Raw genomic sequence first — 14,186 nt, forward strand, 5'->3', positions numbered from 1 at the left:
GTGTTAACAAGTACATTCATACTGTAATTTAATTCTAAAAAAGCACAAGTTATTTTTTTTTCAAAGTACGTTGCCACATGTCACGCTTTCTGATATTTAACAAGAAAACAAAACTTTCAAAGAAATGTCATGATTCACAGATTTTTTACCTTTTTTTTCAAAGATGACGTTGTCGGATGGCATTTTATTCTCACAATAGAATCGTAAGGCTTGTTAAACGAAATGAACAATTTGTATTATTTGACTCGGCTTTTTTTTATATTGCTATGATGTAGAAACAGAATTAATGATAAACATTTATTTAATGCCTATCTGCGTTGTTTTGTATTAAAAAAGTCCTTTATTATACCAACAATAGAATTTTCGACAAAGAGTTTATACTTCAAAAAGAAAATCGTTATCTGGTTATTAACAAAATGCTGATCAGTCTCTACTCGGATAAATCGAATAAGTAGTCCAAATGGAAATGCAATACATCATTTTATATTATAGCAAAGAGTTAAATTTAAATCAATAGATCTTAAACTTCACATTATCCAGCAATGAACGCCGATCAAAATCGGTTTTACTCTTAGATCAAAGTCATTAGTTATTCCTAATCATATAAATTCACAGAAACACGGCGTCTTTGATCTAAGTTAAATACAATACGGTGCCGTTATAGTGGTCAACTATTAAATATTTTTGCAAATAGAAATACAGATACATAGAAAATAAAAGGAAAAACTTTGTTCTTCAGTAACAAAATGTTTTGTTTAATTCGATAGGATACCTCCTTAATAGTGCTTCATTTATTTAAAGTATTGATAATATTTTTGTTATTAATTGACGTTCTTAATTTAAATAACAATTGTAAAAACTTTATATCCAATGAACGTCTACAACCTTTCGCTTCGAAATGAGTTAAACTTTGTTCCAGCAGCGTTATGAATTTAAACAAAAGTATTAAGTACACTTAGACTTAAAAAAACAGACGCTTAAACTTTTTTACTCGTCCGAAGCTAATATGGAGACCCTTATGGTCTATCAGAGATACAGATGGATATTTCTGTTTATCAAGGTTATCTTTCTAATGGATAAATTGCTCAATTGCGATGGGGTTATGGTAAACATAAGCCAGGTAGGACATAAATTAGATGTTCCAGGACAAATATTAACTGCTACGGGAAAGAAACAGTGTGTACGAGAATGTATGCGGCGGGGGGATTGCCTATCGGTCAATTATTGGAGGAGCGACTTACGATGTCAGCTGAACCCCTCCATAGTGGGCCCGGGTGTTGTTCTAGTCCCGGATGTTTTGTGTGATTACATGGAGAAAAATGACCAACCTCAGGTACGTCTTATCACCGGAATAGAAATTTTAAAATTAAAATTTCCATAATTTTAAAAATCGTTGTTTCTTAGCTTTATTGTAAAATTAAAATATACTTCAGTTATATTCGCTTAGAAAGCTTATGAACTTCTAGTTATCTAATGGGTGATGAAATGAACGTAAAAAATATCATTTTGAACAGATAGCACAATCTCCATCTGCAACAGATAAATTTTATTATACATTATCTAATGTCGAGTCATGTTTTTTTTATGAATTGTTTTAATTTTCTAGTAGTAAAGAAGGTGATTAGATCACCGCTATATTAAGTTTATTATATTATAAAGAATAAAAAAAATAATATGAAGAAAGAAAAGCCATATGAAGTTTTGATTTAAAATACTGTAAAAGTGGTTATTAACGCGCGGGCAAATTTACATTAGTTACGCGGTACGCTAAAATCCGCCTAAAATACGTATGGTAAAAAATAAAACATTTGGTATAGAAAATCAGGCATCCGCGTATATAATACCCACGCGTATTGTTTGACAATAGAAATGCGTACATAACCACTTTTACAGTAGTGATACTAAATGCAGTTGAAAGGTTACTGTTGATGCTAGAAAAACGCGGGTAAATTTAAATTACAATTGTTTTGGAGATAATTAGAAATGTTAAGGTGGTTTATTCATACTGGCCATCTTAACTTATTAATGTACGTACAAGTAAAGTTATATTCTAAATATAATCAGTTTATAAACTCTTAAAATTACACAATGCATTTATAATATTCTTATAAAAGATAGTTAGATGCCGCGTTAGCCAGTAACAGCACACACATGGGATTAATGGACAATGCCATACCGGTACACGAGAAGACATTGTTATTGAAATAAAACGATGTTTTTATTATAATACTGATATGATTGTAAAATCACAAACAAGCAATAATACTGAAAATATGTTGATCTCTGATGATTAAAGAATAGAATTTTATTTGAGTAATGAATTCAATATTTATTTGTTTTATACAATATACTGTGGAATCATTTAAATTAATGGGGGCCAATTTTCGTGGATTATTCATGCGGATGTTATATTGCGAAAAAAAAAAGAACTGTTTCAAAAATTGTTTTCACTGAGGATGTAAATTCGTGGGTGAGGGCTACCCACGATTACCACGAAAATTGAGCCATTACGAATTCTAATGATTTCACAGTAAAATGGTTTGAAACAGTTTACGCGTTATAAACTGTTCAACTTTTTACCAACCTTTTAATATCGTATAAAACTAATAAAGATTGAATTTATTACCTATAATTTAATTTTTGGCTATAAATTGTAGATATAAACAGTCACATGACCCTTAAAATGACATCAATTTGTACAAATGTCAAACGTAAAGTCAGGTGGATTGATACGTTTTAAATTTGATGTTAGTCTCACTATGATGTAGCAAACCTTATTATTCGATATAAACAAACTTCAGCCAATGAGAAAGCGCGTTACCACCAGAATTATATTATAACCATTAACCCATCAGATCCGCTTTGAAAGAAAAATTATGATTTTCCTTGTTTAATAAACAATTGCTCTAAAATACGAACACGATTTAATGTAATTTTCAAAAAATATGTCTTGGTTTTTTAACGTTAATGTTGACCTTCTGCAGCGAGATTACACTTTTCATTCTTACGAAAGTTTGCAATGTTTGAATATAATTATATATAGACTTTGTTTGGGATATGCGTATCTTTAATTTTATCTTCAATAGTTTTGTTGTTATTATTCATTGACTTCAATTAGTTATTTACAAAAATTAAATTGCAATGTTTGAATATAATTATATATAGACTTTGTTTGGGATATGCGTATCTTTAATTTTATCTTCAATAGTTTTGTTGTTATTATTCATTGACTTCAATTAGTTATTTACAAAAATTAAAAACATATCGTTGAAATAATCAAGGTCTGTACTCCATTTGATCGATACAATGTACATGTAGGTCATTAAACATTGTTCATAGAATAAATAGTTGTTTAGTGAAATCTAGGTGGTCATATTGACTTGTAAATAGTAATTATATAAGATCAGACGCAAATATATTTAAATTAGAAAAGTTAATGTTAGAAAATGGTTAAGGAAACCAATAGGTCGGATGCTAAATTGATGTTCAAACCTATTTATCGATGGAATGGCGTTCCATCCGTATTTAATCATTGTATATGAAGAGCCGTATTAAATACCGACAGTTTTATTAATAATCTTGCAATGTTGATACCCCACATCGAAAAAAAGTTTTTGCTTTAAACATTCTTAATCCATTCAAAGTCAATAGAGCTTTAACTAAAATAACTAATATTTGTTCAAAAATGTTTTTATCTGATTGTGTATCATTAGGTCTTTACTTTAGTATTTTTTTTTCTTTCCGGTGCTTAAGATGACAAGGATATCAACACAATACATATTATACGATACTCAATTGAAAGACGGTGGCCATTTTATTTTTACTAGGTAAATTTTTTTTAAAATCGAAAAGCTCTTCATATAGATAAAGATAAAATTATAATTCGGATTTTTCATCATTTAAAACGTTTATGGCCAAAATATCACGATCATATGAAATATGATATGGTATGGGAAATCTGTCGATATTAATGTTGATTGAAGTAAATGAAAAGTTGAATTCTTTAACCGGTTTAGGATTATCAAATTTTCCAATATTTGACCAAAATACGTTTGAAAAAAATGTAGGAAAGGTAAACATTGTAAAAGCCTCAAGCGGTATTCGTACTCATGAGTTACAGATCCGTTGTGAACCCTCTAGCCTACTTCGCTACGCTGTTAGATGGCAATTTGGGAAAGGAAAACTTAAAAATTATACTTACATATTTTATAGTTTGTTTCGATAAATAATAAATTCGTCACAACATGGAAGTGTCTTATACCATCTTAAAGGCCTAACTGATGTGTAGTATGTTCACAATTCAGTCTCCTTAGCATTTAAAAGCTTTTGTTTATTTTTACCAGTATCTTCAGAAAAAATTTTCACACTTAATTGGATTTATCAATTTAAAAAAATTAATTAACAGGACTTGATAAGTATCATGGAAATTAAAAAAAAAATGATTTGAAACACAAATTCTATACACTTAAAATATTTGTATTACATATTTCAGTGATTTTCAAAACAAGTCAGATAGTTCACTCTCTTTTCTTGTATGCTTTAAAAGTCGGTGAATTGATTTACCTTTTTGTAAACTTCACAAGTGATGACAAGTTACATTAAATGTAGGCTTACAGTACCGATCAGACCAAACCTATCACCAGAGTAAATTCCAACCTGGTGATTTAACTGATTTTACTTGCTATTTGCTTTTGAGGTTCTCTTTAAACACTGAAATGTGAAGCAGAACCTTGTATATTCCAAATACACATGTAGCGTGTGCCTCAGGGGTCTACTTCTGATCTGGTATAAAGTTCTTGGTTTTATGTGGGTTTACTCTGCATAAATACCGTAAGTAAACCCATTATTTGCGATCGGTATGTAGGTTCTCTTGTATAGGGTATTTATTTCAAAGTTTTTTCTGAAACAATATATATCCAATTATTTTGAAATAATAAAGTAAACTTTGGAACTAAAATGAAATCAAATATTTGTAAAAAGTATACAATTCCACATATTCTGCCTTATTTAAAAAAAATAAAAAACCTTAGCACTGCATTTTTTTTGGAAAGCAATGTAAACAGAACTACAAATAGTGAAGAAACCCCTAGTGTAACATGTTTGATACCAAATATCAAGTGTTTGTAGTTACCTAGCTAAATTCTTAAAAAAAATCAAGAAACGCAATGTCAACAATTTCTATAATTTCGCTTCGAATAATATAGACTGGTGGTTTGAAAAGTTGGTCAAAATTTGAGAATGTGACTTCATTTGATGATATTAACGTAATGTATTTACATATAATATATGTAGTGCTATATACTGTTCAATAGAGCAGTTGATAAAAGATTTTTTAATCAAATTTAACAAAGAATAAAAATCACTTTAAAAATGTATAATTATGTGCTGCTGTCAGTGACATAAATGCAAGAACAAATTCAGAAGATAAAATCTCAGACTTTTGATTGAATTTTTATTGAAATTTAAGTTTTTTCTCACATTTAAGAAAACTCAAATTCTGTATTTTTAAGGAAATGTTTTTTACCATAATTTGAAAAAAAACCCTTAATTTAACCCTGTGCAAACTTTAGTTAAATCTTGATAATGAATATGACATTAATTGCATGAATTGTTAATAAGTGTATGTTGTATTGATAAATTAGATTAATAGTCAGCGAATATATAGTATGTTGTGAAAAAAAGCCAATTTTTCTATTCCTGAAAAAAAGAAAGAAAGGTGGATTTGTTACCAAAGGGAAACTATTAAAATTCATGTGTTAAATTGAGTTATTGCACATTTATTTTACTTTTGGTAACCATGATGTGATTTTTAAAATATGTTACATTTTTTTTAGTATGTTAACGTTGTATGAGAAGAAGAATTGTCATCTTTATTTAATAAAGCAAATCTTAAACAATCATGACCATTCAAAACTTAAAAATTATAAATTTAATTTGATTTTTTTCTGATTAAAAAATAATGGGGTCACTTTGACAAGTTGTAACGATAAAAAATTCTCGACTCAGATTAGAACTGAGATAGATGAAATATGCTTAAAGAAAAAATGCAATTTGAGAAAACATCAGCTTTGGAATTGTAAATAGTTTAAAATAAAACTAAGGTAAAACAGTTCTAGATTTTTAGAAAAAAGAAACTAGACTAGATTAACGAAAAACAATTAAAAAGTTGTTCAAACCAGGTTTTCCAAAGGAAAAAAAATCCGGTTATTGAAATATGAAAATGGTGGGCGGGTGGTACCCCGTATAACTCAATCTACATTTTAAAAAATAGGACGTTTTTGTTCTGCAGATCAATTGTACATCAGATGTACTTAGATTTTGATATTTGAACTATTTCTACAGTTTCAAAGTTGCACGTGGGAAGTTGTTGTTTAGCAGGTATATATATCAGGAATGAGCATGTTACTTAGTCTAAGAGTTTGATTTTCTGATAATTTATAAAAAAAAAAAAAAAACACCTGTTGAACATAGTTATACTTTAGCAAAATATTGCATATCGAGGAAGCCATTTCCCTGGATAGGTTTCGTAGTGTTTTTTTTCCAATTCAGTGTTGAAAAATTAATGACAGATTCTGTTCACACAAAAGGAAACCCTGTTTTCTGTCATATTGACTGTTTTTCTCTTGTTTTTATTTAGGAAATGATGTAAGGTCGCCTGATTCAGTCTATTGAACTTTTCTCATTGGTCTTTGTCTGTCGTTGTGGACCATCCGTTAATAATTTTCAATTTTGTTTTACGTCTTATTGCATTGAAAAGTTACGAATTTTTGTTTTAAGCATTTCTAGGATTAAAGGAAACTAAATTCATGTCTATATCAATTTTTACCTTATTTGGATTGATTTTTTTATACATTAAATACATAAAATAAAAATGGGTAACTGTCAGAAGAGTCTGGTTTTAGGGGGGGGGGGGTCAGACTCCAAAATAAAAGTTAAAAGGCATAACAAAATTCTGAAGCAGGTTCAACTATCGGCTAAGGTATTCTCAAGGTCTTGGGGCATTTTGTATCTTCTAGGAACTCATTCCTGCTGCCTGTCCGTCCGCATCATGCTCTTTAAGATGTACGGTGTTATCCAGTGGGGCTCCAACTTGTGTATCTGATCCAATCACACGTACGTATTTTTACTTAAAAATGCATACAGGTTTTCGTAGCAGTTAGAGATAGTTGACGCTTTAGACGTGTCGTTATACACAATCGATTTAGTCGACAGATCAATTCAAATTCTTATCTCCAACAAGAAAAAAACCCAAAATCGACCAGTTTCTAGCATCAACATATATGATAAACAAATTACTCAAACAACTGTTTTGTTTTGTTTGTATTGTCAATATATATACTATGCTACGTTTTATGGAATTATTTTTGGACACATTTTAAAATTAGATTTTTCAGTATGCTTGTCTGCCACTTATTTGAAATTATACACTTATAAAATACATATAATGTTACGAAAGAACTCACAGCCTTTAGTTTTGGATATTTGCGAAAGATTCAACGAGAAAAAATGAGGAAATGACCGAAATTTGTTTTGTATTAAAATTTATCTTCCAATGTTATTACACATTTTCCTAAAACAATCAAAACATAAATATCATAATAGACATTTAACTGTTAACTATAATGGCGGTCAATGTTGGCGGGTAATACTTTCCATCATTTTTAGTCATGTCCTAAGAGGTTTGTTCATGTTATTTCATTTCACGTTATTCAATCTCCTTTTTTGAAATTCAAAAGAAATCATGATAATTTTGATAAAAAGATTCAAAAATTTATGTTCGTTCTGCATTAAGTCATATTAATCTATATTCTTTGCATTTTGTGTGGATTCTTTTGACGTTAGTTGCCGATTGATGTCTGCTCTACCGACCTGACGACACAACATATAAATGTAGACTTAGCACGCCACCATTTATTTAGTGTAATGAATAAATAGATGGACGAATCAAACTTTGTACGTTTACAATGAATGTAGTGAAATAGTAAATAAACATATATCACAATCATTGGCTTTGCCCTTCAAAAGGTCACACAGTAAAACATATATCATTCATGCTACCCACTCTCGAAGATATTTTCTTTGTTTACATCTTTTTATTCGTTAATCTTCTAATAATATAACACCTTAAAGAGATGCTTATTTTAGATTTGAGATCCTCTTTCTCACTCTCTCCCTCTCTCTGCAGCCACCGCTGTGGAGTGTCCTTCGGATTTCACCTGGAATCCCTCAGTCAGCCTATGCTATAAGGTCATCGAGACCCCTATGCTGTGGCAGGGCTGCAAGACACACTGTGAGGCTCTAGGAGCGAGGCTAGCCATCCTAGACACGCCTGCCAAACTCGACGCTCTCTTAAATGGTTTGCATTGGTTCACATTTCATTCCTTGTTTTAGAGTGAATATGATTGTAATGTTTGATAAATAAAAGATACTGAATATTTTCATATTTTCTTGCATAAGATAAGGAGTTTATGCAAAGCTGTTTATCCAAATGCATAAATTGTCAAATATACATGTTACATGTAGTTTGTCAGGATACAAACTTAAAAGAAACTCATTTCTTTTTATAGTTTATATCTTTAAGTTTCTGTATGTGTTGCTTTGATATACATTATATTGCAGTAACTCTTCGTCTGATATCGTACCATTTAGTGGCCCAATAGTCTTGGCCAATTTTTGACTGCATTGATGTTAAGGAAAAAACTTTTTATAAAAAATAAGTAAATTAACAGATGACTGTCAACCTTAATCAAATTAAATTAAATCAAATTTAATTAAAAAAAAAAACGTGTTTTACTTCTGCAAAAAAACAACAACAACAACTTAACCTGCCTTTAATACATACCACACTGATTCAGTTAACCTAGCAGCATCGATGAAACTGGAATTTTTTTCTGGCCAGTTGAATAATAAGTGTTTGAGAGTAAACATGTTGCTAAAAATTAAAAGTGTACATGTAGTTAAAAATTGAATTATATTTGTAGTGGAAGCAATTTAGAATTCTTTTCAAATGATGAAAGGCTCCTTGACAAAAAATATTCAGCTAAACTTAATACATGACTATACATCATAAATGAAACAACTACAATGTGGCAATCAAAATGTAGCACAAAAACGGGCCTTTTAAAGAACCTGCTAAAAAGATGTCACTATTTCTTTTTAGATTATAATTCAGGATCTTTATTCAGTGTTCAATACTTTATCGGAGCATCATATAACAACATCACCTTGGACTGGAGGTGGGTGGATGGCCTCGCTATCGACCCTTGGTTCCTGACGTCATATCCTGTGACTGGCTCATCTGGAGTCTGTCTGGTGTGGAACGATGTTGACCTGCTCAATCAATATTCTTGTACCTTAACGCAACCTTTCATATGTGAAAAGGCGGGTGTTACACAGGGACCAATAACAACAACTTCTGTGATTCCAACAACAACAACAACACTGATTTCAACAACAATGAATACGACATCAACGGTATCAACAACTATATTCCCATCAACAACTACGACTCCAGCCACAACATTAACAACACCAATTTTATCAACAACGGTTCTAACAACAACACCGATTTCAACAACAATTCCAACAACAACAATTCCAATAACAACGATTACAACAACAATTCCAACAACAACGATAACAACAACAATTCCAACAACAACGATAACAACAACAAGTCCAACAACAACGATAACAACAAGTCCAACAACAATGAGTCCAACAATAACGACATCAACAATGCCTACAACAACAGTGGTACCAACAACGACCCTTGCACCAACGTCATCGCCATGCCCTAGTCCATATACATGGAAACCTGCTGTCTCCTTGTGCTACAAGAACTATGAGGACACTGAAAAATGGCTGGATGCAAAAACCATGTGCACTGGATATGGTGCACGTTTGGCCATCCTGGATACTGCTGCTAAGTTGAACAGCGTTCTTGATGGTAAGTGTAGTAAAATTCTTCCTTCAAATGATTTAAAAACAGTAACACTGGGCTGGATAATTATGACAGTGCCAAGGTGGCATTTTTGCACCCGCTTAAGATGCAGTTTCGGAGAAATCCATATATACATGTACCAAATGATAGATCATTGTCTAGAGAGTATATAACCACTTTTGTCTTTAGTGTGTTTCACCTGACAGGTGAGATATTAACCTTTACAAATTAATATCCCAAAGGAAAATGATAATTCCCAAAGGAGAATTGATTCTCCTACAGGAAATATTAACAATCCTATAGGATTTTTTAAAAAGTCCTATATGAATTATATTTCCTATAGAAGAATGGTATTTCCTGTAGGAATTTGATTCAGACATGTAGTTTTCCTAAAGGATATTAAGTTTTCCTATCGGATTTTATCAAATCCTATCGGAATTAAAATTCCTGTAGGAAGTTCTTGTATTCCTATAGGAAATTTTAAATTACCGATAGGAATATTGTTTTTCTTATGGGAAAAATTATTTTCCTACAGGAATTCATTTTTGAAAGGTAAATATCTCACCTGACAGGTGAGATACAATGATAACAAAGATGGTTGTTAACTCTTTAAGCAATGGTCTATCATATGACATTTTTGAATTTTTCGGTTTATGCTGCTTAGACGGGTGCAAAAATGCCACTTTTGCACTGGCATAATTATCCGGCACAGTGTTCAGTATAATATGAACTCTTACTTTAGGTATATTTATTAGAATCTTATTTTCAACTAAACCAACTACATTTATTTTTTTAAAAGTACCGAGATGCATTCATCTTGCTTCTGCGGTTCAATAGAAACTTCGTTTAAGGGTAATTTGACTTGGATATTAAATGTTTCATTCCAAGTATTAAACACAGATCGATGTTCATAAGCAGTCATTGAAGATTACAAACCTTTTTACGTCATAAAAAGCCTCAGTGCATAAATGCGTATAATTCTCTTTATCTCCGACTAACGCTATATTTGTTTTCGATTTATTTTGATACTCTCACTGCTACACACACTAAATAAAACCATAAAAAATATTAATGCCTCACAGCATTCAGATAACTCATTCACCCGAATACGCTATATTTAACGAAAAGATTTGTTTCAAAATGCGATTTCGAAGAAAATATGACAAGCACTTCACTAAAAATGCATATTCAGTGAAAAAAACATATTTAAATCTAGGCAAATTCAAGTATATGTATCCTGCAGTGGCGTCGGAAAAATTTGAAAGTGGGGGGGGGGGGGGGGGGGGGCTAGACTAATCAAAGGAAGCTTGACAAGCAACAACAACAAACAACCCTTTTTCCCGAAATCATAATACAAATCATGAAATTCCTTTTCGGTGGAGTGGGGGGGGGGGGGTAATATACCTATGACTCCAATTTTCAATATCACTTTTAATATTTAAATCTTTTTTATTTAATGCAAGAAAAAGTGGGGGTGGGGGCTGGCCCCTTCCTGATGCTATGTGCCTTATGGCTAGGACTACCTTAGGACTTACCCCCTCCCCCGAACCCCCCTCCCGGTTTCCGACGCCTATGTCCGGGTAGCAAGTTTTAACCGATCAAAAGTAATATGGCAACTAAAAGACTTATGGGTTTTCTTAAATATATAATGTATTATGCTATCATTTATACAAACATACAATACATCATAAATTTACCATTCTCCCTTTCAGATTATGATGCATCTTTGCTTAATAACACGGAATACCACATCGGCGCTCAGTATGTATATGGGTCAGGCTGGCAATGGGTAGATGGCACCGCCGTGGATCCGACATTTTTGTCGAACTACGGCATTACCAACGTCTCAGGCGATTGTCTTGTTTGGACTTACGCATCACTTGTTATTCAGGACAAGTGCGATGCTTCGGGGAAATTCCTTTGTGACATTAGTGTTTAAAAAATCAAATGAAAGACAAGGTTTAAATATATTTTCTGGGACATCAGTGCACAGGCAATCATTTAATATATTCGGTGAAAAGTAGAAAATCAAAATTGTCATTGATCAAATTATTATGTGACTGATTATAGACAATAAAATGCCATCAGTGTATTTGATTTTATTACTTGTTACATGTAGGTTTGCTACTGACTGATTAAGAAAAAATATCGGGTAGGTGGATTTCATAGGCGGCGGCAGAAGTCAAGCTGAGCAGTTGGTTCTGAGATTGATCAACCCGATGTATTTATTTTCGTAGGAAGTCAGTAACAAAACTAATAAGAATTTTATTTTCATTAGAGCTTTCAAGTAACACATTGACTCGCAAAAAGCTATCATCTACGCAAGTGCACATAAAAGGTGTCCTACACTTCGTCCGCTTTTTTTAGCTCACCGAGACGAAGTCAGGGGGAGCTTATGCTATATCCTCGGCGTCGGTGTCGGCGTCCGGACCTGGTTAAAGTTTTTGTTGCAGGTCCTGTATCTAAGCTATTACTTGTCCTATCCTCACCAAACTTGCATTGATGATGCATCTGGACCTACTTATGGACTTGAAAGACTTGGATGCTGAATCTGAGTCCTAAATTTCAGATGCTGGAGGAGGTTAAGGTTGTTGGACCAGGTTAAAGTTTTTGTTGCAGGTGCCCTTTGATAGCAATATCTAAGTTACCGCAGGTCTGTACTTCACCAAACTTGCATGGATGGTGTGTCTTATGATACTGATGCACCAGACAGACTTCAGTGCTGAATCTGAGCTATAGGTTTCGGATGCTGGAGGAGGTTAAGGTTTTTGGAGCAAGTTAAAGTTTTTGTTGCAGATGCCCTTTGAGAGCAATATCTAAGTTACTGCAGGTCTGTACTTCACCAAACTTGCATGGATGGTGTGTCTTTTGATACTGATGCACCAGACAGACTTCAATGCTGAATCTGAGCTATAGGTTTCGGATGCTGGAGGAGGTTAAGGTTTTTGGAGCAAGTTAAAGTTTTTGTTGCAGGTGCCAATTGATAGCAATATCTAAGTTACTGTTGGTCCGTACTTCACCAAACTTTCATTGATGTTGTGTCTTATGATACTGATGCACCAGGCAGGCTTGAATGCTGAATCTGAACCATAGGTTTCGGATGCTGGAGGAGGTAAAGGTTTTTAGAGCTGGTTAAAAATTTTGAAACAGGTGCCCTCTGATGATTATATCTTAGTTATTACTTGTCCTAACTACAACAGACTTCCATGGATGGTGCTTCGTATGATACTGATGCACCTGACGGGCTTGAATGCTGAGTTTGAGCTATAGGTTTCAGATGCTGGATATGGTTTAGTTTTTTGGAACAGGTCACATGTTTAATATATAATAGTACCATTTCAAACTTGCATAGTTGATTAAACTGTAATATGAATGAATCACAGAGGAAGCTTCAGATGCAGAGCTTGATCTCCATTATCAAGGATGCTAAAAATATATTTTAGTTATTACAGGTCCTAACTTCACCAAACTTGAATGGATGGTGTGTCTTATGATACAGATGCACCTGACAGGCATAGATATTGAATCTGAGCTATAGGTTGCGGATGCTGAAGCAGGTTAAGGTTTTAATTGCGAGTGCCCTCTGATGATGATATCTTAGTTATTACTGGTCTGAACTTCACCAAACTTGCATGGAGATACGTCTTATGTAGACTGATGCACCTGACAGGCTTGAATGCTGAATCTGAGCCAAAGGTTTCGGATGCTGGATGAGGTTTATTTTTTTGGAACAGATCACATGTTTTATAGATGATAGCTTGCATAATTGATTTAACTATATTATAAATGAAACGCAGAGGTTGCTTCAGATGCAGAGCCTGATCTCCATTATCAAGGATGCTAAAGAAATATCCTACCTCACTCAAACCTGCTCGATAGATAGATGTGTTTGTTGATAAATGATATAACATGATTCCTTTGATATAGTATTGTATGGTATGAAACAATATTGTTTAATATGATACAATATAATATCATATGTAATATTAAAAAAAAATATGATACGATATGATATTGTATCATTTTTTTTTTATATTTCATGTTATGATATTGTAACATGATATCGTTATGTATAGTATTGTATATTATGATAGAATATTGTATAATATTATATTGTATTATTAATTTATTATTTTACCACATGATACTATTACATAAGATATTGCAAAATATGATATTGTATCCTATGATACAATATTGTATATTCTATATAATATTGTATCATACGATATTGTATAATATG

At 32.3% G+C, this 14,186-nt stretch overlaps 1 protein-coding gene across 1 annotated transcript; it reads left to right on the plus strand.

Moving 5' to 3' along the window:
* The first annotated feature begins 879 nt into the window (after positions 1-879).
* Positions 880-12,336, plus strand: LOC128185000 (uncharacterized). The gene is made up of 5 exons (XM_052854673.1): positions 880-1,333; positions 7,017-7,113; positions 8,186-8,356; positions 9,161-9,949; positions 11,656-12,336. The coding sequence occupies exons 1-5, from the start codon at positions 1,007-1,009 to the stop codon at positions 11,880-11,882; spliced, it is 1,611 nt and encodes a 536-aa protein (XP_052710633.1). The 5' UTR covers positions 880-1,006; the 3' UTR covers positions 11,883-12,336.
* Positions 12,337-14,186: the final 1,850 nt, after the last annotated feature.

Source organism: Crassostrea angulata, chromosome 5 (assembly GCF_025612915.1).
Source record: "Crassostrea angulata isolate pt1a10 chromosome 5, ASM2561291v2, whole genome shotgun sequence".
Taxonomy (NCBI): Eukaryota; Metazoa; Mollusca; class Bivalvia; order Ostreida; family Ostreidae; genus Magallana; species Magallana angulata.